The sequence below is a fragment of the Microcaecilia unicolor genome, chromosome 1 (assembly GCF_901765095.1).
Source record: "Microcaecilia unicolor chromosome 1, aMicUni1.1, whole genome shotgun sequence".
NCBI classification, from domain to species: domain Eukaryota; kingdom Metazoa; phylum Chordata; class Amphibia; order Gymnophiona; family Siphonopidae; genus Microcaecilia; species Microcaecilia unicolor.
The window spans coordinates 118,852,687-118,879,160 of NC_044031.1; the positions used below are offsets into that span (position 1 = coordinate 118,852,687).

Here is a 26,474-nt window from a genome sequence, read left to right on the forward strand (position 1 = left end):
ATGGCACTGCCCAGTTAAGTGCCACTGAATATCATCAGTTAGGTGGTTTCAAATGATTTAAACAGGCAGTAGCCTCTCCTGCCTACTCAAATCGCTTTGAATAAGGGCATTACTGTATCTAGTGAGTTTGTATTGTTCTATGATTATAGTACAGTGGAGCACTATTAGTACACAAACCATTAAAGCACCTGATCACTTTATACATGGTAATAACCGGATTCCCAAAATCATAATTAATACATGGTACTCGATAATACATGGTACGCTGTACCGGAAATGACCTGTCAGTAGCTACAGCAAACTTCCTTTCCAGGCCAAGTGTTTCAGAAGTGAGACTTATTTTTGTCTACTTTCTGCTTTATACAGAATATTTTATATTCAGTATGGATTTAAAGAAATGCAAGTGCTGCTACTCAGTCGAAAAATTATCGGCTGTGGATAGAGTAATCAAAATAGAGTTGCAAGCTAAAATAGCGAAGGACCTAAAAATTTCAGAATCAACACTCAGAGGTTGGCTTGGAAATGAAGCAAACCTACGTGACTTCATTAAAAATACTGAAACTTCAGAAGGATTCGAACAAAAGCGTGTGCATTATGCAGCCAAACCCGAGCTTGACAAAGCACTGCACATGTGGGTTGCACAAGAGCAAGATATAAGGAACACCTCTTAGTGGCCCAATGCTCCAAGCACCAGCTGAAAAATTTGGACAATTGATTAGGAAAGAACTTTCTGCTAGCAGAGGTTACATAAATAGGTTCAAGAAATGCCATGGGATTTCACAAGTGCTGATTTTGGGGGAAAGCCGATCGGCAGACGAAGCTGCTGCCAGCGTGGTCCCTAGTGAGTTAAGGGCTATCCTTGAAGATGGCGGCTATACAGAAGAGCAATTGTATAATTTCCATGAAACGGCCTTGTTCACAAAATTGTTACCAGATAAAACTTTGGCATTTAAGCATGAGCCTAATAAAATAGCAGGCTAAAAGAAAATAAAAAGGTCATGTCACTCAGCTTTTCTGCACTAATAAAACTGGCAGTCACAATCTACCTCCACTGCCAACTAGACAATTTGAAAACCCACGCTGCTTCAGCCAGCTAAACAAATCAAAATTGCCTGTAAGTTATAAAAGCAGCAAAAATGCATGGATGACCATTGCCTTGTTCAATGAATGTTTTTTCACCAGTCATTTGTTCCATCTGTTCGAAAGCATTTGCGTTCAAAAAAGCTTAAGGAAAAGGCACTCCTGTTGTTGGATAACTGCCTTGCACACCCTCCCCCCCCCCCCCCCCCCCCCCCCCCCCAGCGGATACTCTGATCTCAAGGGTTGGGAAAATTTGAGTTCTCTACTTTCCCTTGAACACCACATCCAATATCCAACTGCTAGAAGGACATAATCAAGAACTTCAAATACTTACAAGGAAAACACAGCATAAACATTGCACCAAGTGAAACTACTTGGTGCCTCAGCAATAGAAATGGTTTCCTTCTTTGCTGTGTTATTTATGTTAAATCTGGAAAAATCCGAACTTTCTGACCCAGAAACTGTTTTTTTTTTCGGTGTTATTTGCCTCTAACAAATATACTTTCTTTGACCTAGATCAATTACAGGCATATTTGGCAGCTAAGAAGGAAAAGCCTCCTGATCCTAGTGAAGTCCCTGAGGAGGTCTTTTACTATGGCACGCTGGCGTTTTTAGCGCATGCTAAAAATAGGCATGCGTTAAACGCTAAATACGCCCATGTATTCCTATGGGCGTCTTTAGCATTTAGCGCGCACCTATTTTTAGTGTGGGTTAAAAACACCAGCGCACCTAAGTAAAAGACCTCCTGAATGAGCCTGTATTTGGATGTAGTAAACCCTCAATATTATTTTGTTAAGTTGTCTTTATAACCTGGCTTCAAGATTTTGTTTTCTTTGGATTCTCCCACATATTGTGGACTATAAGAACTAATTTATTTCCTCATTATAGAGATGTTTCTCTTTTGCCTTTAAGTTTACTGAATGTGTATTTCTGTAAAAAGATGATTTGTTGAATAATTGTAACTCATAACTTTCATAAATAAAGAACTTCAAACACAGTTACAGAAGAGAGGTCGTTTCAGCCCTTGTTTCATCAGAAAATGCTAACATTCCAGAATTTCTGAAAAAGTTGAATCTGAAAAACATTATTTACATGGTTAAGGAGTCATGGGATGTAAAACAAGCATCCATTGAAAACTGTTGGATGAGAGGCCTGGATGGTGCCTTTGCCGAAAGCAGTTCTTCCAGTGAGTCAGACTTTGAAAGCTTCCACTGAAACAGATTTCATCGAGACCTTTTAGACAAACGAGCAAAAAGCGGCCTGTATCTACAATATGTTAAAGGACATTGATATAGAAACGTCTGCAGAAATGATTAGTGACTGGTTGGAGTGGGACGAAAATAATGACACAGGTGTTCCTAATACAGAATTTCTGTCAGAGGATATTATACAGGCTGTTCAGTCACATCATGATATCCCAGAGAACAACCAAAGTGACAACGAGGATGATGAAGATGATGATGTGCAGACTATGAAAATTACGCCTGCTGAAGCAATTGCAGCTCTTGATAAAGTTATCACATTTATGGAGGAACATATGGCTGAACCTTTAGAAATCATGCATCTTAGGCGAATGACTGAAAGAAAAAAACCATAACAGTAACCTAAAACTGCTTAAGATTGCTGACTTTAAAAAATGAGCAACGGCAGTGCTGTAAATAACATTTTTCATACGTCTTTGAAGCTATAGTATTTCTTTATTCCGGTATTAAGGGTACCGATAGTATGCAGTTACATAGCCATGCCTCCCAAACTGTACTTTATTTGGGATTAGAGAAACTCAGTTCTGTATCTGAAATATGTATAAATGCAGTCTATTTGTTAAAGGACAGACATCTTGAAACTCACTGGATGTGTGCTACAACCTTAATATGTCTTATAAAGGAATATCTTTCATGTATCTATGCCACTGACTTCCTTTGGTTGAATTTGCATTTTGAAATGTGACAGAAAAGTGTTTTCTGCTATGCAAGTAACTTAACCCCTTATTTTATACCCCACGTATATTAAAGATGGATATTCAAAAGCATTTATATGGTCAGCAGTGGTGCCAACTGCATACATTTTCTTTTTAAATCTCTATCAGTTGTATGCATAACTATGATTCTATTATTTGCAAGAATAGTCAGTTATAAGCTTTAAAAGAAGCATGATTTTGGGGTGGAGTGAAGGAGGGAAAACAAGATAAATACCCTGCAGTGAAATTCAGTCCATTTTAGATAGGTTGCTGAGAGAAGAATTGAGACATCCAGGTTGGGGCATGCTCAGTTCCTCCTGTATTTTACAAATGTCTGTACTGAACATGGAGCTTTTTCTAAAATATGTAGAACTAGTAAAAAAGGCCCGTTTCTGTCAGAAATGAAATGGGCGCTAGGCCGCTAGCAAGGATTTCCTCGGAGTGTATGTTTGAGAGAGAGTGTGTTAGAGATGTAGAGTGTGATAGACAGTGTGTCAGAGACAGTGTATGTGATAGACAGAGTGAGAGTGAGAGTGAGTGTGCACCCCCTCCCCCCTCCCTTTCTGGTCTGAGGCCCCCTTCCATCCACACCTTTCTGGTCTTAGGATCCCCTCACCCCACCTTTCTGGTCTTAGGACCCCCTCACCCCCCCCCCCCCCCGCAGCCACCCATGTCCACTGACCCTCCCCTCCCCCGCCCCCTGCAGCCATCCATGTCCAGCGAACCTCCTCTCCCCCTCCCCCCCCTCCAGCAACCTATGGCCAGCAACCCTGCTCTCTCACCTGCCCCTTCTTCATCCACCCAGGTTGTGTTTAACAAAATCTTCGTGGCAGGCAGGAAAGATCCACGTTCCTGCCTGCCTGCTGCTGGCACTGACGCTCCACCGCTGCCGGATCGCTGTTGAAAATGGCCGCCGAGACTTCCAATGGGGGTCTCGCGAGACTTCTGTTGAAGTCTTGGAGGCTGCCCTTGTAAGTATCGGAATCTGCTGTGAGTGACGTCATCCTGGCTACAGAGCCTAGTTCAGCAACTCCAGGAGCCACGGACACAGGCAGTCCCACATTAGAATGTTGGTGGTGAGAATTATTATATAGGATGACACCAGCAAATATGTGGGTATTTGCCAGCATATATAGCAGGAGCAGCTCAGCAATGCAGATAGCAGACCTCATGTTAGTCACATTATCTCTTAAAAGGTCCAGTGGCAGGATAGATACTCCCCCCCAAGCATGCAATCCCCCACCCAATTGCTCCTACCCATTTGCCTACTGGACCACTAGGGAAATGGGCAGCTAAGTTCAACACAATACACAATACAATATAGTCTTGTAGTCTGCATATGCTGCAAGGTTTAATGCGGATAACAATATAAGAAGCTGAACAAACATTGGGAATTGCAGAGCACACTTATAACAAACTAAAGTAGTGCAAAATTAAATATCTTGATTTAAATATTTTTTAAAAAGACAGGTCTTTAAAAGTTTTCTAAGTACTAGATAAGAACTTATTTTCCTCATGGCAGTTGGTACAGAATTCCAAATATGTACAACTTGATAATGAAGAGTAGCATAGTAAGCTCTTTTCTGATAGGGTTTCGGATTAGGAAAAGAACCAGTAAAAGAATTTCTGGCAGATTTACAGATTTCCTTGTCTGAAGAAAATATAATACAGCTTAAATAAGATGGAGCTAGACCAGATAGTATTCTGTAAGCCAGATCTTAAACTCTATTCGTGCTACAATTGGGAGCCAATGTAAAGATTTCAACAAAGGTGAGACTGGTACAAAATAAGTACCTGAATATATGTAAACCGCTTTGAATGTAGTTGCAAAAACCTCAGAAAGGCGGTATATCAAGTCCCATCCCCGCCCTATCAAAATGATGGGCTGAAAAAATCAATCTAGTTGCCGTGTTTTGTACCATTTGCAGCCTTGTCAACAGCTTTGTACTACCAACATAGAAAAGATTGCAGTAATCCAGCTTTGAAACCAATAAACTCTGAACCACTAATAACCACTAATTGAAAGACCCAAGAATCCAACAAATTTCTGATTCTACACAATTTTCTCATTAAGAAAAAGGATTTTGATTAAAGAAGATATCTGCAGCTTTGGTGCAAGTTTACGATTAAACAATATTCCTACAATTTTTATTTGGACTCAAATTTAAATTTTAAGCCATCTACTTGAAGAAGTGTATCATTCCAAATATGGTCAATCTGACTAATCAATAAAAATGTAATCTTACCTTTATTTAATGTTAGAATATGATCTGATGTCTATGTGGAATGTAGTGTACACCACAAGATCCAAATGATATTCTTTCAAAGGAGGCCTTTGCTCAGAGCAAACAAGAGACCTAGAATCTGACCCTTGATCTAACCAGGCTATTTTTTTTGTTATCTGTTGTACTGTTATACATCCTATTTGATCTTCTTCTCTGCCTTTAGCCTTTTCAGCTAGGGATTCTCTCTGCTTGTCCCAGTTCGCAGAGCTGTGTTGGGAGGTGGGGCTAGTGCTGGGCAGACTTCTATGGTCTGTGCCCTGAAAATGGCAGATGCAAGTCAAGGTCAGATATAAAGTAGCACATATGAGTTTATCGTGTTGGGCAGACTGGATGGACCGTGCAGGTCTTTTTCTGCCGTCATCTACTATGTTACTATCCTGCTTATTTTCGAAAGAGAAAAACGCCTATAGTGCGACCTAAATCGGGAGATAGATGTTTATTTCGCAAAGGCGCCCAAATCGGTATAATCAAAAGCTGATTTTGGGCGTTTCCAACTGCACTTCGTCACGGAAACGTGTCGGAGGTGTGGTGGAGGCGGAACTGGGGCGTGGTTATCAGCCGAGGAGAGATGGGCGTCTTTAGCTGATAATAAAAAAAAAAGGCGTTTGACCGTGATTTTGGGTCACTTTTTTTGGACCCTTTTTTTTCACGAACAAGTCCCAAAAAAGTGCTCCAACTGCCCAGATGACCACTGGAGGGAATCGGGGATGACCTCCCCGGACTCCCCCAGTGGTCACTAACCCCCTCCCACCAAAAAAACCCCACTTTACAAATTTTTTTTCCAGCCTGTATGCCAGCATCAACTGCCATACCCACCTCCATGACAGCAGAATGTGTTCGATCCTGTCACAGCCTTTCCCTGGGTCAGATGTGGCTCTCGGGTGCAGTACAGGGTCACATCAGCATTGCATTGTGGTGGGTGTAGGGTATTGGGCTCTGTGATTTCATTAGCTTGTGTTACAGTCTCATGATGGTGGTAGTTGGTAGGCTCTTCTCCCATGGTGCTTTTCCCCCTGCCTACTGGGTCAGAGTGTGCCCTGTTGTGTTTCCTGTTGTAGTCCATGCGGTAGTGGCCATTTTTGTAAGCCGGTTTTAGTTCCCTTTCCTGTGTTAGCCACGTTACAGAACTTAGTCTTCCCTTGAATGTGGCTGAAAGAGGGCATTGTACAGCATTCTGCCAGCTCTGACCTACTGCTCATCTCAGTACCAGGGAGACTCTTTGCCAGTGGGGCACAACCTCTGATCTGCAGTTAACTGTGAGTAAACGCGGTTATTCCAATAAAGGATGTTTTCGGAGAGATTAGTCTTCAGGTGTCAACTGGTGTGCCAATGTTATACAGCAGCAACAAGTCCTAGAGGCCTGCGTGTATGCAGGTCCCTGGAGCACTTTTAGTGGGTACCGCAGTGCACTTCAGCCAGGTGGCCCCAGGCCCATCCCCCCCCACCTGTAACACTTGTGCTGGTAAATGGGAGGCCTCCAAAACCCACTGTACCCACATGTAGGTGCCCCCTTCACCCCTAAGAGCTATGGTAGTGTTGTACATTTGTGGGTAGTGGGTTTTGGGGGAGGGGAGGGGGTTGGGAGCTCAGTACCCGTGGTAAGGGAGCTATGCGTGTGGGAGCTTTTTCTGAAGTCCACCGCACTGACCTAGGGTGCCCAGTTGGTGTCCTGGCATATCAGGGGGGCCAGTGTACTACCAATCCTGGCCCCTCCCACGACCAAATGGCTCAGATTAGGATTTTTTGAGCTGGGCGATTTTAGTTTCCATTATCGCTAAAAAAAACAAACACCCAGCTCAAAAACGTCCATTTTTTCGAAAATACTGTTCGGCCCGCCCCTTCACGGACCCGTTCTCAGAGATAAATGCCCATGGAGATAGGCGTTTCCGTTCGATTATGCCCCTCCACGTATGTTTGTCATGAGTTACAAAAGGGGGAGGCCAAAGAAAATTTAGTACACTCAGATAATCAAAACAATTTACAACTTTAGAATCAGTATCAACTTCTGAATATAGGTTGATGTCCCCTATAAGTCTGCGACCATGGAGGGGGGTTGCTGTTTTGGGGGCACGGAGGGATCCATCAAGGGGGTCTTCCTTTGCTTCCGGGGGGAGGAGAGGAGTGGGCATCAGAAGGGGGGTCTTGTCTAGCATTTGGGGAAGGAAATGGGAGAAAGTACTTAGGTTGGCAGAAAATCACTAAATAGCAATAATTCTGGAATTGTTTACTACTGATATGACAGTACTGTTATGTGGCCCTAAGCTGTGCTAACAGACTGGACCAATGAAAGGGATAATGCCAAAATGGAAATACATTATTTATTATACATATAAAAATAACAATATGGGGAAAATGCAAAGCAAGTTACAAAAATATACTTGTGCACTACAAAATAGTGATTATTATACCAGTAGATATATGTATATGTACCCCATAGAAGACTCATGAATAAGCTAAAAAGGTTGAACTTAGGACCGAAAGTGGTGAACTGGATAAGAAACTGGTTGATCGACAGGTGGCAGAGGGTGGTGGTAAATGGAATCCACTCAGAGGAAAGAAGAGTGAGCAGTGGAGTTCCTCAGGGGTCAGTGCTGGGGCCTATTCTAATATATTTGTGGGAGATATTGCTGAAGGGTTGGAAGGAAAGGTGTGCCTTTTTCCGGATGACACGAAAATAGCCAATAGAGTGGATACCCTGGAGGGAGTAGAAACGATGAGAAGGGATCTACGAACCTTAGAAGAATGGTCAAGGGTCTGGCAGTTAAAATTTAATGAACTATTACAGAAACCACATTAGATAAATCAAAAATCAAAAATAAAGAATAGTGCTTATTTATGTCAAAATATTTGTTTGTGCGCAGTTTTTTTGGTGCATAGCAGTGAACTGGCAGCTCAAATCATGTATGAACACCTCATATACATCATTGCACAACCTCCATCCTAACCATAGTGCTGTAAATACTCTGCAAGCTTCTAATACTCTATTTATAAGAGTTATTATGTATCAACCACTTAGCTTGGGTTAAGTTTGTGCAAGTCCAATGATCTTCTTCTTGCAGCTACTCCGTCACTTTTTAAATATCAATCCGTGTGAACATTTAATCAATAATTTTTAAAGTTCCTGGTTCCCAACATGGGCCATGTTTTGCAAAAATAGTGGCATCTTCAGGAGGAATGTGAACGATTACAGGAGGACCTTGCGAGACTGGGAGAATGGGCGTGCAAGTGGCAGATGAAGTTCAATGTTGACAAGTGCAAAGTGATGCATGTGGGTAAGAGGAACCCGAATTATAGCTACGTCTTGCAAGGTTCCGCGTTAGGAGTTACGGATCAAGAAAGGGATCTGGGTGTCGTCGTCGATGATACGCTGAAACCTTCTGCTCAGTGTGCTGCTGCGGCTAGGAAAGCGAATAGAATGTTGGGTGTTATTAGGAAGGGTATGGAGTCCAGGTGTGCGGATGTTATAATGCCGTTGTATCGCTCCATGGTGCGACCGCACCTGGAGTATTGTGTTCAGTACTGGTCTCCGTATCTCAAAAAAGATATAGTAGAATTGGAAAAGGTACAGCGAAGGGTGACGAAAATGATAGTGGGGATGGGACGACTTTCCTATGAAGAGAGGCTGAGAAGGCTAGGGCTTTTCAGCTTGGAGAAGAGACGGCTGAGGGGAGATATGATAGAAGTGTATAAAATAATGAGTGGAATGGATCGGGTGGATGTGAAGCGACTGTTCACGCTATCCAAAAATACTAGGACTAGAGGGCATGAGTTGAAGCTACAGTGTGGTAAATTTAAAACGAATCGGAGAAAATTTTTCTTCACCCAACGTGTAATTAGACTCTGGAATTCGTTGCCGGAGAACGTGGTACGGGCGGTTAGCTTGACGGAGTTTAAAAAGGGGTTAGATAGATTCCTAAAGGACAAGTCCATAGACCGCTATTAAATGGACTTGGAAAAATTCCGCATTTTTAGGTATAACTTGTCTGGAATGTTTTTACGTTTGGGGAGCGTGCCAGGTGCCCTTGACCTGGATTGGCCACTGTCGGTGACAGGATGCTGGGCTAGATGGACCTTTGGTCTTTCCCAGTATGGCACTACTTATGTACTTATGTACTTATGATCTGTAAAAATAAAATGTATCTCATATAAATGCTAACACTACACAGCATATAAAAATAAAGCAAATGTACAAAACTCTAAATATACCAATATTCTAAACTTGTTTTATTACTCACTGTTCAGCAAAACTCAGGGAGGAACTCCGCCCTGCTTGGTTCAAAAATTCTGCTAAAGAATGCCCACGCATGCGCAGATTATAAAGGGGCTTGTCAGCTATTGGCCAATGGCGGGAAAACTTGAATTAAATGAGCGCTTGCCACTCAATCTCTCTATTCAGACCGCTAGGGGTCACTGTTCGCCACCGGTAAATAAACTCTTGTTCTTTTCAATGATGTATATGAGGTGTTCATACATGATTTGAGCTGCCAGTTCACTGCTATGCACCAAAAAAACTGAGCACAAACAAATATTTTGACATAAATAAGCACTATTCTTTATTTTTCATTTTTGATTTATCTAAAGTGGTTTCTGTAATAGTTCATCAATTTTGATATTAGGAACCGACCTCTACAATTTACCCAGTGTTTTGATTAGTTAAAATTTAATACCAGGAAGTGTAGCGTGATGCACTTGGGGTGCGGAAACCCAAAAGAGAGATACCGAATAGGAGGGGAGAGGTTAGTAAGCTCGACTCAGGAGAGAGACCTTGAGGTGTTGGTGCCTGAGAATCTAAAGGTGAAGAAACAATGTGACAAGGCGACGGCCGTGGCCAGAAGGGTGCTAGGCTGCATAGAGAGGGGCATAACCAGCAGGAGAAAGGAGGTGTTGATGTCCCTCTACAAGTCGTTGGTGAGGCCCCATTTGGAGTATTGTGTTCAGTTTTGGAGGCCTTATCTTGCTAAAGATGTAAAAAGACTGGAAGCGGTGCAAAGAAAAGCTACAAAAATGGTATGGGATTTGCGTTGCAAACAGTACGAGGAGAGACTTGCTGACCTGAACATGTATACCTTGGAGGAAAGGAGAAACAGGGGTGACATGATACAGATGTTCAAATATTTGAAAGGTATTAATCCGCAAATGAACCTTTTTCGGAGATGGGAAGGTGGTAGAACTAGAGGACATGAATTGAGGTTGAAGGGGGGGCAGACTCAGGACTAATGTCAGAAAGTATTTTTTCACGGAGAGGGTGGTGGATATGTGGAATGCCCTCCCGCGGGAGGTGGTGGAGATGAAAACAGTAATGGAATTCAAACATGCGTGGGATAAACACAAAGAAATCCTGTTTAGAAGGAATGGTTCTGTGGAATCTTAGCGGAGATTGGGTGGCAACGCCGGTAATTGGGAAACAAAACGGGAGCTGGTCATACTTCTACAGTCTACGCCCTGATTGTGACTGAATAGATAGGGATGGGCTGGAATGTAAATTTTAAGGGACTTCGACGTTTGCTTCAGAACTTAGTATAAGAACAGTACTGGGCAGACTTCTACGATCTGTGCCCTGAGAAAGGCAAGGACAAATCAAACTCGTGTATACATACCATGTGAATGAGTTTATCTTGTTGGGCAGACTGGATGGACCGTACAGGTCTTTATCTGCCGTCATTTACTATGTTACTACTATAATATATCCTGAGAAAAGATTACCAACACTTAGCAGCAGAATTAGGCTACTGACCACAAATCCTGGGACAAACCAGTCCTTCACAGGCAAACCAAGACTAACTAAAACCTGCTATAGGAAGAAAAATCCTGCAAGCTCACCCTTTTAGGTCCCATAGATTCAGAGTCCAAGGGGATGATGAATCGGCATCTCTTCTAGGCTTTAGGAGATTACCTGCTAGCTCTGATAGATCAGGAATAATCCAAAGTCCCTGCTCTCAGGCCAGTTACTTTTGAACTGTTTTGTGCAGTGTTCAGCACAGAATTCAGTTCACAGGTGTTTGGAAAAAATTAGTCTCTCTAGTTCCTTTGAGAGAGATCTATCCACCAACAAACCTTCTGCTCTTTTTTCTTTCTCTTCTGTCCAACATTGGCATCCTTCTTGGTCCAGGTGACACATATCGACCAATCACAAACTGTGTACTTCTGTCCAGCAGAATTCATGGTGATGACAACGAGAGGCCTTGTGATTGCAACAAAGAAACTCTTATCACTCACAAGTCTGATAGTAGCAAACTCCCTCTTGGTTCACAAATACTCCCAGAGACTCTGTCTCTGTGAAGTATGCTCTCTTGCTTTCCCATGAGATAATGGAAGGCCAGTTTACAGTAAACAATGTGTCCTTGGATGAAGTCATGACAGCTATGCCAAGCAGTAGTATTCTTGTGTAGAAAGCTGGTTTCTGATGTATTCAGGACATAGGCTGTAGAATTCTTATTAGAACAGGAAAGGATGATCCGGGCTCAAACAGGCCTCAGACCAGCAGAGATGAGATAGCAGGAAAATACCCCTACGGGGTCTTGCTCTGCTTCAGGGGGTGAGAGGGAGGAGGATCAGAAGGGGAAGTTTGGATGTTCTGGGTGGGGGAGGGGGGGTTTGCAAGAGATAGAGGGGGATGGCAGCACATCTGGCTAGGACCTGGAAGTTAACCAGACACCGGCTGATATTCAGACCGGTGCTCGGTTTACATTGCCACATAAAGTTAGGACAGCTTTTTGTTCTGTCCTAACTTTTTATGCAGTTGCTGAGCCAGTTAGCAGACTGAAAATCCCAGCTAGGATTTTTTTGGTGCCATGTATTGAATCTAGCCCTTAGAGGGCAATTCTATAACTAGGCAGCACAATTTAGGCAGCCACTTTACGCAGGCTGTGGAGCCTATCCCATAACACTTATGCATGTAATTGCTGTTATAGAATTATTAGATTAAATCGGCACCAATGCACCTACATTTAGGCATTAACATTTATGCCAGGTCTGTGGGTAGTGTAAATGTTAAAACCTAAAGGTGACATTTATGCATACCGTCCTATAAATTAAGCATGTAAATGTAAGTTTCACCTCTGCCCTGCCAATGTCCTTCTCCTGTGAATGTCCCCTTACAATTATGCGCTAAGACTTTTTAACTCATAATTATAGAATAGCAGTTAGTTGTACTACCTCCGTATACATGTGAAGTGTACACCTATCATGCACAAATGTTAGTATCCAATCCAGCTGATGTTTGCCGAGATGGGGGAATTTCTCAAGGAACAGTTAGTAGGATGGGAACAGCAGAAGGAAGTAGAACAGCAATGGACAAGACTGAAAGGAGCTATTTTAAAGGCAATTAACCTTTATGTTAGAAAATTACATAAAATCGATCATGGACCAATTTTGACCTGATTTCAATAAATGAACTCACACACTGGCTCAGTAAATATGCCAAATCTCAATGCAAACTTGACATTTGCCCTACCAGCCTAATAAGATCTGCACCCAAACAATTCAAACAAGACCTCATGAACCAAGTAAACTATAGACTCATAAATGGACTCTTCCCCATGGAAAATGGAAATGTCCTACTCACTCCACTGCCTAAAGATGCCAAGAAAAGCACTATAGACTTAACCAATTACCGACCAGTCACTTCTATCCCACTCACAACAAAATTGATGGAAGGCATAGTGACGAAACAACTCACGGAATACCTGACCAAACATTCAATTCTACATGAGTCTCAATCAGGATTTCGATCAAATCATAGTACTGAAACTGTACTAGTGTCGGCAATGAACACATTCAAAAAAATGATCGCAACCGGCAAGAAACATACTCATACTGCAATTCGACATGTCTAGTGCCTTCGACATGGTGGATCATGAAATACTATTACACCTACTAGAGTACTTCAGAATCGGAGGCCCAGTTCTCAAATGGTTTGAAGGATTCCTCATCACCAGATCCTACCAAGTAACAACGAACACGGACAGATCGCCACCTTGGAGACCAGAATGCGGAGTTCCTCAAGGATCCCCCTTCTCTCCAACTATCTTCAACCTAATGATGATACCATTAGCCAAACTCCTAGCCAATCAAAACCTTAACCCTTACATATATGCCGATGACGTTACGATCCATATCCCGTTCAAAAGTGACTTAAACGAAATAACAAACGAGATCAACCAGAGTTTCCAGACCATGCACTCTTGGGCGGACTCATTCAAGCTAAAACTCAACGCAGAAAAGCTCAGTGTCTAGTTCTCACCTCCCAATACAATACAAACAAATACCCCACTATAACCACACCCTACTGCACACTTCCTATCTCAGAAAATCTGAAAATCCTTGGAGTCACTATTGATCGAAACCTCACTCTCGACACCCACGCGAAGAACACGACGAAAAAAATGTTCCAATCGATGTGGAAACTCAAAAGAATAAAACCTTTTTTCCCAAGAAACATTTTCTGCACCCTAGTACAGTCATTGCTATTAAGCCACTTGGACTACTGTAACGCTCTATACGCAGGCTGAAAAGAACAGACCATCAAAAAACTCCAAACAGCCCAGAACACTGCAACTAGACTCATTTTTGGAACACCTAAATACGAAAGTGTGAAACCCCTCAGAGAAAAACTGCATTGGCTCCCGCTCAAGGAACGAATTGAGTTCAAGATCTGCACAACTGTACACAAAATCATTCACGCAGATGCCCCACTCTATATGCTAAACTTAGTGGACTTACCGCCCAGGAATGCCAAAAGCTCGGCCCGCAAATTCCTCAAGTTGAACTTTCCCAGCTATAAAGGAATAAAGTAAAAACAGGCATATGCTACCTCCTTTGAGTACAAAAGTACACAGTTTTGGAACGCATTAACCATGGCCCTAAAAACCATGACCAATCTAACCAGCTTTCGCAAAGCTTTGAAAACGCATCTCTTTAACAGAGCCTACAAAAGTCACCCTCAATGAAACAAATCATTCCTTAAACCACCCAAGTACACCAAAACACCTCTTTCACAACCTTACCTAACACCTTCTACCTAAATTCCTCTTTCACCTCAGCTTATGATCGATCAACTGTTTTCTTATATCATGTAATGACGTTCTCATTTCCATACTCTGTAAGCCACATTGAGCCTGCAAAAAGGTGGGATAATGTGGGGTACAAATACAATAAATAAATAAAAATAAAAGTAAGAGGAAAAGGAGGCCACTCTGGTTCTCGAATGTAGTAGCTAAAAAGATAAGGGAAAGGATAGGAAGTTAGCCTTCACACATTATAAGATGACTCCGAAAGATGAAGACAGGTGAGAATAGCTGCATAAGCAAAGAGAAGCTGGAAAAGCTGTCAGGAAAGCGAAGAGGCAGATAGAAGAAAAGATAGCTAATATGGTAAAATTAGGGGATAAGACCATTTTCAGATATGCAAGTGACAGGAAGAAATTCCATAATATCATTGTGAGGCTCAAAGCTGAGGGAGAGAAATATGTGGAAGATGATAAGGATAAAGCTGAACTGCTCTGTGTTCATGGATGAAAGGCCGGGGGTAGGACTGCAGAAAGCAAATGCTAAAGGGGATGGATGTATGGTAGACCAAGACCCATTCACGGAGGACTCTGTTCGTGAGGAGCTAGCTAAACTAAAAGTAGACAAATAATGGGGCCTGATGGGATACACCCGAGGGTGCTCAAGGAACTCGGAGAAGTTCTGGCAGCTCCGCTAACTGACCTCTTCAATGCTTCCTTAGAGACTGGAATGGTCCTGGAGAACTGGAGAAGGACAAATATGGTTCCCTTGCACAAGAGTGGAAGTAAGTAGGAGGTTGGGCATTACAGACCTGTCAGTCTGACCTCGGTGGTGAGTAAACTAATGGAAACGCTACTAAAGCGGGGGATTGTGAAATTTCTTGAATTGAATGGAATGCAGGACCCGAGGCAGCATGGCTTCACTAGTGGCAGGTCATGTCAGATGAATATGACTGACTTCTTCGACTGGGTGACCAAACAGTTGGATGTGGGAAGTATGCTAGATGTGGAATACTTCCTAGCATACTTAGATTTCAGCAAAGCCTTTGACACGGTTCCCGCACAGGTGACAAATAAGTTGAATGCCCTTGGTATGGGACCTAGAGTAACTGATTGGGTTAAAAATTGTTTGAATGGAAGGAGACAGAGGGTAGTGGTAAATGGAGCTTGCTCTGAAGAAAGGGATATTATCAGTGGAGTACTACAGGGATCGGTCTTTGGGCCGGCTCTTTTTAACGTCTTTTTGAGCGATGTTGCGGAAAGGCTATCTGGTAAGGTTTGTCTCTTTGCGGATGATACCAAACTCTTCAACAGGATGAACATCCTGGAGGGTGTGAATGACATGAGGAAGGACCTAGCAAAGATGAAGGAATGGTCCAATATTTGGCAACTAAGATTTAATGCTAAAAAATGCAGGGTCATTCACTTGAGTCACAAGAATCCGAGGGAACGGTACAATATAGGGGGTGAAGTGCTTTTGTGTATAAACGAAGAGCGGGACTTGGGGGACATTGTGTTGATGATCTTAAAGTTTCCCACAAGGTAGAAAAAGTGAGGGTCAAAGCCAGAAGGATGTGTGGGTGCATAAAGAGAGGATGACCAGCTGGAAAAAGGAGGTGATAGTGCCCTTGTATAAGTCTCTGGTGAGGCACCATTTAGAGTACTGTGTGCAGTTCTGGAGACCGCACCTAAAGAAAGATTTAAACAGGATGGAGTCTGCCCAGAGGGCAGCTACAAAATTAGTAAGCAGTCTTGAACACAAAACGTATAGGGACAGGCTTATGAACCTCAACTTGTATATGCTGGAAGAGAGGAGAGAGAGAGAGAGGAGATATGATATAGACGTTTAAATATCTCAAGGGCATTAATGTACAGGAAGTGAGCCTTTTTCAACTGAAGGAAAACTCTGGAATGAGGGGGCATATGATGAAGTTAAGAGGAAATAGGCTTAGGAGTAACCTAAGTAATTATTATTTCATGGAAAGGGTGGTGGAAGCGTGGAATGGTCTCCTGGTGGAGGTTGTAGAGTCAAGGACTGTGTCAGAATGAAGGCAATGGGATAAGCACGTGGGATCGCTTAGGAAAAGGAAGAGTTAGGGGTTACAGAGGATGAGCAGACTGCTGAATTAAAAACCTGGTATTTAAGGACACACGCACACACATTTATGTTACCTTAGCAATATTTTCCTCCAGCAAAATAAGGTGGAACTACATCTTTTGTGCTCTTTCACTGATATCAGCTAGAGTCATAGTAACTTTTTTTTAATGCTTACAAATAGTTATATTCTTTGTTCCCTGGACAGACAGCAGCTCTTCCTAAAAAAAAAAAAAAAATGAAAAGTAAAGTTTTATGTTTGCCAACTAGCTGAAAGTTCCATAAGGCTCTTATGACAAGGAGCATCATATCTTGGAAATGTCAATGGAGGGAAGAATGCAGACCAACTCAAAACTCCATTTTCTGAAAGCAGACTTGAGGATGGTTATCTCATTACATTACAGAACAAACTTAGCTAGGTCATTCTATCAAGGGGAATGTAAAATCTCTTAAGCAAGTTCTCATTTTATTAAAGAAACTGTAATTTAAAACACATCCTAGTATCAATGTAATGCTAATGAGACAACCTTTCCATGTCTGTACTGGGGAGGGGGCATCCCATAGGAATACAATGTTCTGGTTCGCAGAGATAAATATTTTGACACACTTGTATTACTAAGATTTTGGAAATAGATTTTCTAGCAAATTGGTCACAGTTATGCCCTCGCAAATGTTTTTTTATTTCCATCTTTTGATTACAAAATTCTTAATTTCCCAGAGTTAAGTGGCATATTGGAATAAATAGTTAATAGCGTGTTAATAAATATGCCTGAGACAAGTTGGCATCCACACTTAAAGTTAAAATGTATAATCATGTTTTAAGGTCACCATAGTAATTATTTATTGTTCATGCTATTAATTTCTTGTCTGCATTGCTTTTGGTGTGCACATTTAAAACAAATTATAGAAAAAACAAACAGGAAAATAAATGTACAAAATTGAATTAATACAGTAAGGTTGATGACAGTTATTGTGCAAGTTTTGCAGTTACCTTGTGTGTTAATTATGGCAGTTAATGTGGTTACTGGAAAATCTTGCTGCACCTTAGAAAATAAGGTCCAAAGTTTATGAAAGTGAACCAAGTGAGAAGTACTTTCCTAACTGTTCTCTGCATTTGTTTTCAGGATGTCAAGGAATTGTGATTGCTAATCGTAGTCAGGGTATCTTGGAAAGTTCAAACTATCCCAGTCCTTATCCCATAAATCAACATTGCAACTGGACCATCCAGGTGACTTCTGGCAACACACTGAGCTATTCATTCACCACATTTGATTTGGAAGAACTGTCCAATTGTGCGTATGACTACGTGAAGGTAAGTGGCTTCCTCAGACTGAAAATAAAGCACTGCTGCTCACCTTGATTAGAAACTACTAATACCTGTCACCAGAAATCTGATTTGTTCTACCTATCAGACTCATTTTTGAAAGAGATGGACGTCCATCTTTTGACATAAATTGGAACATGGACGTCCATCTCTCAGAGACGTCCAAATCAGTATAATCGAAACCTGATTTTAGACATCTCCAACTGCAGTCCGTCGCAAGGATGGTCAAATTTCAAGAGGGCGTGTCGGAGGCGTGGTGAAGGTGGGACTTGGACGTGCGTAAGATTTGGGCCTCTTTGAGCCATAATCGAAAAAAGCAAGGCCGTCCTAAAGTAAAACTTGGACGTTTTCACCCGGACATGTTTTTTTAACAAATAAGGCACAAAAAGGTGCCCAAAATGACCAGATGACCACCGGAGAGAATAGGGGATGACCTCCTGTTACTCCCCCAGTGGTCACTAACCCCCTCCCTCCCTCAAAAAACATCTTTAAAAATGTTTCATGCCAGCCTCAGATGTCATACTCAGGTCCATGACAGCACATGCAAGTCCCTGGAGCAGTTTTAGAGGGTGATGCAGTGCACTTCAGACAGGCAGACCCAGGTCCATTCCCCCCCCCCCCCACTTGTTACATTTGTGGAGGAAACAGCGAGCCCTCCAAAACACACTGCAAACCTACTGTACCCACTTATAGGTGCCCCCTTTCATCTGTAAGGGCTATGGTAGTAGTGTACAATTGTGGGTAGTGCGTTTTGGGGGGGGGGTTGGGGGGCTCAGCACACAAGGTAAGGGAGCTATGCACCTGGGAGCAATTTATGAAGTCCACTGCAGTGCCCCCTAGGGTGCCCGGTTGGTGTCCTGGCATGTTAGGGGGACCAGTGCACTACAAATGCTGGCTCCTCCCACATCCAAATAGCTTGCATTTGGATGTTTTTGACATGGACGTCTTTGGTTTCAAAAATCGCCAAAAGTCAAAGACGTCAATGACTAAGGACATCCATCTTTAAGGACGTCCAAATCCAAGGACATTCTTGGTATTTTCGAAACAAAAGATGGACGCCCATCTTTTTTCGAAAATACGGTTTTCCCCGCCCCCAGATTTGGACATTTTACAAAGACGTCCAAATCCCAACTTGGACGTTTCTTTTGAAAATGCCCATCTATGTCTCAGTTTTCCACAGAAGTCTTATGTTAGTCCTTCCAACGTTACCTGCTCTCCACTCCGCAAGACTTCCTGATGTCTCTACAGTAGAAATATTTGACACTGCAGAATTTCCATTATGAAAAGAGAATTGAAAATCAATTCATTTGTTTTCAACTCCGGTGCATAGGCCCAAGATATCTGAGATTCATTCTCATTGATTGGTTTGCACAACTTTTTTCTTATTTTACTATTTCATTTTTCTATCCTGAATACTTTTCCACTTCTACCAGCCTTCTAATTCTAGATTGAAGTGGCCCTGGCTCTGTAAACCCCCACCCCCCCCCCCCCAAAAACAAAAACAGGGAAGAACTAATTTCTACAGTACTTAGCACAAACAAACAGTGGAGATGACTAGTGACTAGTGACCAGTCATGCACAATTGACTGTATTCACTTCAAAGATGATTCAACACAGGCTGTGTTTCAGCTATATAGACTACATCAGGAATCTGGCATCATCTAGAATTATGGTATGTAGCAAACGTAGTACACTGGTAAATCCAAATATACTGAGCACGTAATGAATGCCTAAAAGTTCAAAAGTTGAAAGTCGACAATCTCGAAGGTCAACTACACTATGCATCAGATAATGTCAGACTCCTGATGCAGGCTATATAGCTGAAACACGGCCTATGTCCAGTCATCTTTGAAGTTGTTAAAGTCAATTCTGCATAATTGGTCATCTCTGCTGTTTGTTTCTGTAAAAACTCCTTCACAGCCAGCAACATTTGGTGTTCTGGTGGTGTTAGTAAGAGCTTGAAGCAGCAGAAGAGCAGAGCTAGACCATGATAAAAGAGGGATTTCCAGTATTTTCTTATTCTCTACCCTATTTGCTAGGTATTGCAGTATCCTCTTATAAAAGTAAGATATAGCCTACTCAATAACACTCAAAGGACGAATGTAGCCATCTAACCTTAGAAACAAGGACAAGTCAGGAAACGAATCTGGATGCTAATTAGTTTTCTCTTGTATCTGACTTTTATCAATTCAGATGTAAACATGAGAGTTTTGTTTCAGAAGGAAAGAGTGGAAGACCTTAAAACATCTGAGCAATCTGTAAAACACTTCATGTCAGATCAAGCAAGGATCATAAACAGATATGTTATAAAATGGAAATTTTAGGAATAGTTTATCTTTCATAGTGAGACTTGTCATCTTTTTCTATTCTGAGCTTTTCCTGATCACACTGTCAGGGGCATGCCATGCTTATGAAGTGGTCTGGCAGTGACAGAGGAAGCTGACTCATTTCCGGTAGTGGTTATGGCTGACATTTTGCTAGCACTTTACAGTGAAGTTACTCAGATTGTAAGAGAGCTTGCTTGTCCTACAGGCATGCAGAAAGTGTGAGGAGTATGTCATTTCCTCATTTTTTCATTCTCTTAAATACATTCTGCAGCTTTCTTCTTTGATTCTTGATATCTTTATTAATAGCACTAAGAAATACTCTACTTTCAACTGCTTTTGAAACTCTTAAAGTTTTCATAACAAAATAGTCATCAATTTACAGCTATTGGGATTATGTTAGAACAATTTCTACATGTAAATTTACATATGTAGTGTAAATAAACATTCTACAGGAACCTGAGCTGCTGCTAATGCCAGCCAGTGTTGAGCTGTGCTGGAGAATGTCCACAGTTTCGGCCACAGCTGGCCCAAGGCAGTGATGGTGACTGAAGTAGGCCTTAGGTACTGAGAAAGATATCACAGCAATGGGCATAGGCGGTCGGTGGCCCAACTATTTGGGGAGGCTAAAGGGGGCGGGGATATGGGTGGAGCCAGGGGCGGAGCTTATATCCACAATTGACAACACAGAAAAAAAAAATAAGTAAAAATAAAAGTCACAATTAATACCTTTTATTAAATTTAGATATTAGATATGTATCATATGTCAAAGAATAAAGTGGTTGCTCAAAGCATATACTAACCACAATCACTCAACTGTAAAACACTATGCACAAATTTGTGCAAAAACACACTCAGAACCTTACTGTACCATAACACTAGGCATACCCTAATACACCAATATACCACCCATACGGAAAATGCAGACCGTCAACAATATGAAACAAGGGATCATAATACCACAATTCTCATGTAGAGCCACAAAACACCCTTTTAGGGTGGATAATGTTCACAATGAGCTCCTTTTATTAACGACCATATGTAGATCCTTCAAGAGGTAGTGTGTCATGATTTAGGCTCTAAAACCCTTTCTGATGTTTTGGTGCCACCTCAGTAAGGCCAACACACAATCTCTCCACTGCAAAACACTATACACAAACTTGTGCAAAAACACACTCATAACCTTACCAAACCATAACAGCACTAATTCCAAGGACAGGAGGAGCACAACCTTATGCGTGGAAAGGCAGAACTGTAATTACACTGGGCTCTAAAACACCAGTACACAACCTATTGAAACAAAAAACAAAAAAACAAAAAGGGCTGTAAATACTACACACTAGCAGAATACTGCATCTTGATCACGCATGAAAAACACATGACACAACAGATATGAAGGCAAAACTGGAAAGTTACCACAAGAAGTCAGACTCGGCATTTAGCAATACTAGAAAAATTGAAACTTACATGCAAAATATCACAGATGCACATTTCCAAAAGCTGATATTTCAATGAATAAAATTCTTCTTTCTACCTTGTTGTCTGCGCATTTTATTTTTGTAGTCAGGCTGGTCCAGTGTCTATTTTCTGTTTTTCCTGTTTTTGCAGTATCCCCTGTTCGTTTGACATTTCTTCTGTCTTGTCCACCATTGATCTTCCATCTGTGTCCCTACTGGTCCCGTCCAGCATCTCCATTCTGTGTGTCCCTGTCCCATCTGCCCTCTTAGTGTCTCTGTCCTCCCATTACATTCAGCATCTTCCCCCTGTGTCTCTCTGTGTTGCTCTTTCCTGCATTTCATCCTGTTTGTCCCTCCCCACCCTACCCTACCTCATTGTGTCCAGCATTGCCCCTGTGTGTCCCTTTCCCTATGCTTTCTCCATGCCCTGCATCTCTTCGGTTTCCCTGACGTTCCTCTGTCTTTCCTTCCTCCTGCACTCCTACTCTGGGGCCTGAATGCCTTCCAGTATTGCTCTCTCTTGGGTCTCCAATATATCTCCCACTTTCTTCCATTCTGTCAATTCTCACTCTCCCCCCCCCCCCCCCCCCCATCTACCTTCTTATTCTCAGATGAGGAGGAGCGGAGCGGAGGGCTGCTTCCTGCCCTTGGCTGTTTCACACCAGCATCCTGCGCCTTTCCTTTCCCAAATCTTCAGATTGGTTGGTTCTGAGGTGGAGAGGAGAGCAAGAATAAAGAAAAGCTTGATCGCTGAGGGTAGCGACACTGCACCGATTAAGGCAGGCTGCCTCGATCTTCCTAGTGATGCCTCCCGCCCGCGCGGAACAGGAAGTTGCATCAGAAGAGGGCGGGAGGCATCACTGGGAAGATCGAGGCAGCCTGCCTTAATCACTGCTGTGCTGCAGTGTCACTACTGACAGTGATCAAGGCAAATTAGCAGCTCCATCGATTCGATCGGCCGACCGACTACAGATGCCCGCACCTGAAGCCTACTACAGAGCCTGGAGATCGTGAGGGGGGACACACACACCGATCGCTGCAGTAAGAGCTGGTAGGCTGGGTTTTAGTTGCTGCAATGCTGCTGGACATTTGGAGCAAGAGGCAGGCGGGGAAGCTCACAGCTGGGCTGGGGAGGCTTAGCCTCCCCAAGCCTCTTATACGGGGCGCCTATGGGCAATGGGGTGTGCCAGACTCTAGATCAGGGGTGGACAGATGTGTTTAAAAGTGCTGTTAATGAAAGTGACAAAATGTTTGTTAAAAGGGAAGTTAGTGTGAGTAAAACTGCGATTGTGTAATTTGAGAATAATATTGAGCAGACTGCAAATTTTTACTGAGAGATTTAATTAAAATTTCTGAAGTTCCTTCATGTGCTGCTCTTACAATGCCTATCCATGTATTATTTAAACAACCAGCTAAACCAAGCCAGCAAACAAAGGAGACTCGCTTTCTTAATTTTCAACTGTTTATTGCAAATAAGTGAAACAGCCCGTATGCCATTACAAAGATGGACTTGGGAAAATCCACAGCTTATTTCTAGGCTAAGTAGCATACAATATGTTTTACTTTTCTGGAATCTTGCCAAGTACTTGCCAAGAATTGGCCAGTGTTAGAAACAGGATACTGGGCTTGATGAACCTTCGGTCTGTCCCAGTATGGCAATGCTTATGTTCTTATGTACAGAGTAAACAAACATGTGGACAAAGGGGAACCGGTTGATATTGTGTATCTGGATTTTCAAAAGGCGTTTGACAAGATACCTCATGAAAGGCTACAGAGGAAATTGGAGGGTCAGGGGATAGGAGGAAATGTCCTATTGTGGATTAAAAACTGGTTGAAGGATAGGAAACAGAGTGGGGTTAAATGGGTAGTATTCACAATGGAGAAGGGTAGTTAGTGGGGTTCCTCAGGGGTCTGTGCTAGGACCACTGCTTTTTAATATATTTATAAGTGACTTAGAGATGGGAGTAACTAGCGAGGTAATTAAATTTGCTGATGACACAAAGTTATTCAAAGTCGTTAACTCGCAACAGGATTGTGAAAAATTATAGAAGGACCTTACGAGACTGGGAGACTGGGCAGCTAAATGGCAGATGATGTTTAATGTGAGCAAGTGCAAGGTGATGCATGTGGGAAAAAAGAACCCGAATTATAGCTACGTCATGCAAGGTTCCATGTTAGGAGTTACGGACCAAGAAAGGGATCTGGGTGTCGTCGTCGATAATACACTAAAACCTTCTGCTCAGTGTGCTGCTGCGGCTCGGAAAGCGAATAGAATGTTGGGTATTATTAGGAAAGGTATGGAAAACAGGTGTGAGGATATTATAATGCTGTTGTATCGCTCCATGGTGCGACCGCACGTTGAGTACTGTGTTCAATGCTGATCGCCGCATCTCAAGAAAGATATAGTAGAATTGGAAAAGGTGCAGCGAAGGGCGACTAAAATGATAGCTGGGATGGGACGACTTCCCTATGAAGAAAGACTAAGGAGGCTAGGGCTTTTCAGTTTGGAGAAGAGACGGCTGAGGGGAGACATGATAGAGGTATATAAAATAATGAGTGGAGTGAAACAGGTGGATGTGATGCGTCTGTTCACGCATTCCAAAAATATTAGGACTAGGGGGCATGCAATGAAACTACAGTGTAGTAAATTTAAAACAAATCAGAGAAACGTTTTCTTCACCCAACGCATAATTAAACTCTGGAATTCGTTGCAGGAGAACGTGGTGAAGGCGGTTAGCTTAGCAGAGTTTAAAAAGGGGTTAGACAGTTTCCTAAAGGACAAGTCCATAAACCACTACTAAATGGACTTGGGAAAAATCCACAATTCCAGGAATAACATGTTTAGAATGTTTGTACGTTCGGGAAGCTTGCCAGGTGCCCTTGGCCTGGATTGGCCGCTGTCGAGGATAGGATGCTGGGCTCGATGGACCCTTGGTCTTTTCCCAGTGTGGCATTACTTATGTACTTATGCAACTTACTGCATGCAGATAGTAGAAAAACAAGCATTTTGCCTGGGCAGGATAAGTCCTTGAAGCATGATGTAGCACACTTAGGGCCCTGTTTACTAAGCCACGTACTAACCATTAGCACATGCTAACTGTGTAGGTGCCCACAATATTCCTATGGGTGCCTACATAGCATGCGCTAATTTTGTGCATGCGCTAAAAATGCTAGCACACCTTAGTAAACAGGGCCCTTAGTTTATAGAATAGTAGCCAGTAATTAACTAATAAATGCTAGGCACTATTCTATACACAGTGCGCCTAAATCGCTTAGGATTAGATTCTATATATGGCGCCGAAAAAAAGCATTATTCTATAAGCCACACTTAAAGTTAATTGCGATTTATAGAATAGTACTTATGCCCAGGAATTGCGCCTAACTTTAGGCACGGCCATTTGAACTAACTGAAATGTGGTGCAAATATACACGCCTATATTAGGCTATATTAGGCGTGTATCCCCATTATTCTGTAACAACGTTCATTAATTTTAGGAACACCCCCGTTACAGCCATGACTCTCCCATTTCCTCGCCCTCTTTTTCAGATCATGAATACATTTTAGATGTGCGCATGCCAATAAAATCTAATTAGTGCCAATAATTGATTGTTAAAAAGCCAATTATTTCCCTAATTAGCTCATTATTCAATTAAAGTGTGAAAATTGGGCACACACCCAAAATATACCCACACAATAATTAGCAGCTTTTATAGAATTAGAGAGTTAGTGTACAACTGGCAGTGGTGTGCACATAGGAGGAACATGGGCGTATCATGGGCATGGTGCCGAGTGATGTGTGCAATTTATAAAACACTATCACTTATGCATATTACATGGCGCACTTAGGCACCTCTATTTATGCTAGACATGTACCTGTCATCGGTAGGCATACCTAACTTTTGGTGCACCAGTGAAGCTTTGTGCTAGTATTCTCTAACAGCTTAGGCATGCCTTTAAGCCATTATAGAATTGGCACTAAGTGCACCCCTATGTGGAGCCTAAAATGAGGGGCCAATTTATAGTCTTGCCTATATGCTAGAATAATGCTAGGTGCACACAGTGTCCTTATGTGTGTGAATGTTCCAGTCATGCATATAAGTTCTGGTATTCTATAGTCTTAGCATGCCAATAGTGCTTGTATTTAGGCCCTAAGATTATAGAATGAGAGGGTAAATGTAAGCATGCACGCACAGCTGTGGGGGCAGAACACCTTATACTGACAGGCCTAATATTCAGCCAATGGCAATCAGCATTTTGCTGACCACTGCTGGCATTAAACCCAGAAATTCAATGTCAGGCCATGTCTGGCTCTGGCTTTGACTTTCTGGGTATAGGGAGCCTGTTAAAACATAGCCAGTTAAGTATAATATTTGGCACTTAGCTGGCTATGAATAACTGCATAAAGATTTGAACTGTATTTTATGTAGTCCTATTTATACAGTTATCTTAACTGGTTAAGTATCAACTCTGCCCCTAGAACACACTCAAAATAGCTGGTTTCTTCTTGAGCACTATCTAGTTAAGTGCCACTGAAAATGGCTGGAGCCGCTTGTGATCATAATATGATTAGATTTGATTTTGGCTTTGGAGTAAGTACACACAGGAAATCCAATACATTTGCATTTAACTTTTAAAAAGGAGACTATGTTAAAATGAGAAGAACGGTAAGAAAAGAACTTAGAGGAGCAGCTGCATGCAAAGGTCAAAAATTTACATCAGGCGTGGATGGTGTTCAAAAATACTATCCTGGAAGCCCAGGCCAAATATATTCGATGTATTAAAAAAGGAAGAAGGAAGATCAAACGACAGCTGGCATGGTTGAAAAGTGAGGTGAAGCAAACTATCAGAGCTAAAAGGAAATCCTTCAGAAAATGGAAGAAGGACCCGACTGCATAGGAACGGCAAGTCAAATGCAAAGCACTGATAAGGAAGGCAAAGATGGACTTG

The 26,474-nt window shown here is 42.2% G+C and overlaps 1 protein-coding gene across 2 annotated transcripts in view; it reads left to right on the forward strand.

The window, feature by feature from the left end:
* CUBN (cubilin) overlaps positions 1-26,474 on the forward strand; it is a 697,556-nt gene that overhangs the window by 220,194 nt on the left and 450,888 nt on the right. For both annotated transcript variants that reach the window (XM_030199596.1, XM_030199602.1), the window contains exon 27: positions 17,546-17,733. In XM_030199596.1, coding sequence (XP_030055456.1) covers positions 17,546-17,733 — 188 coding nt within the window. The remainder of the gene's footprint in view (positions 1-17,545; positions 17,734-26,474) is intronic.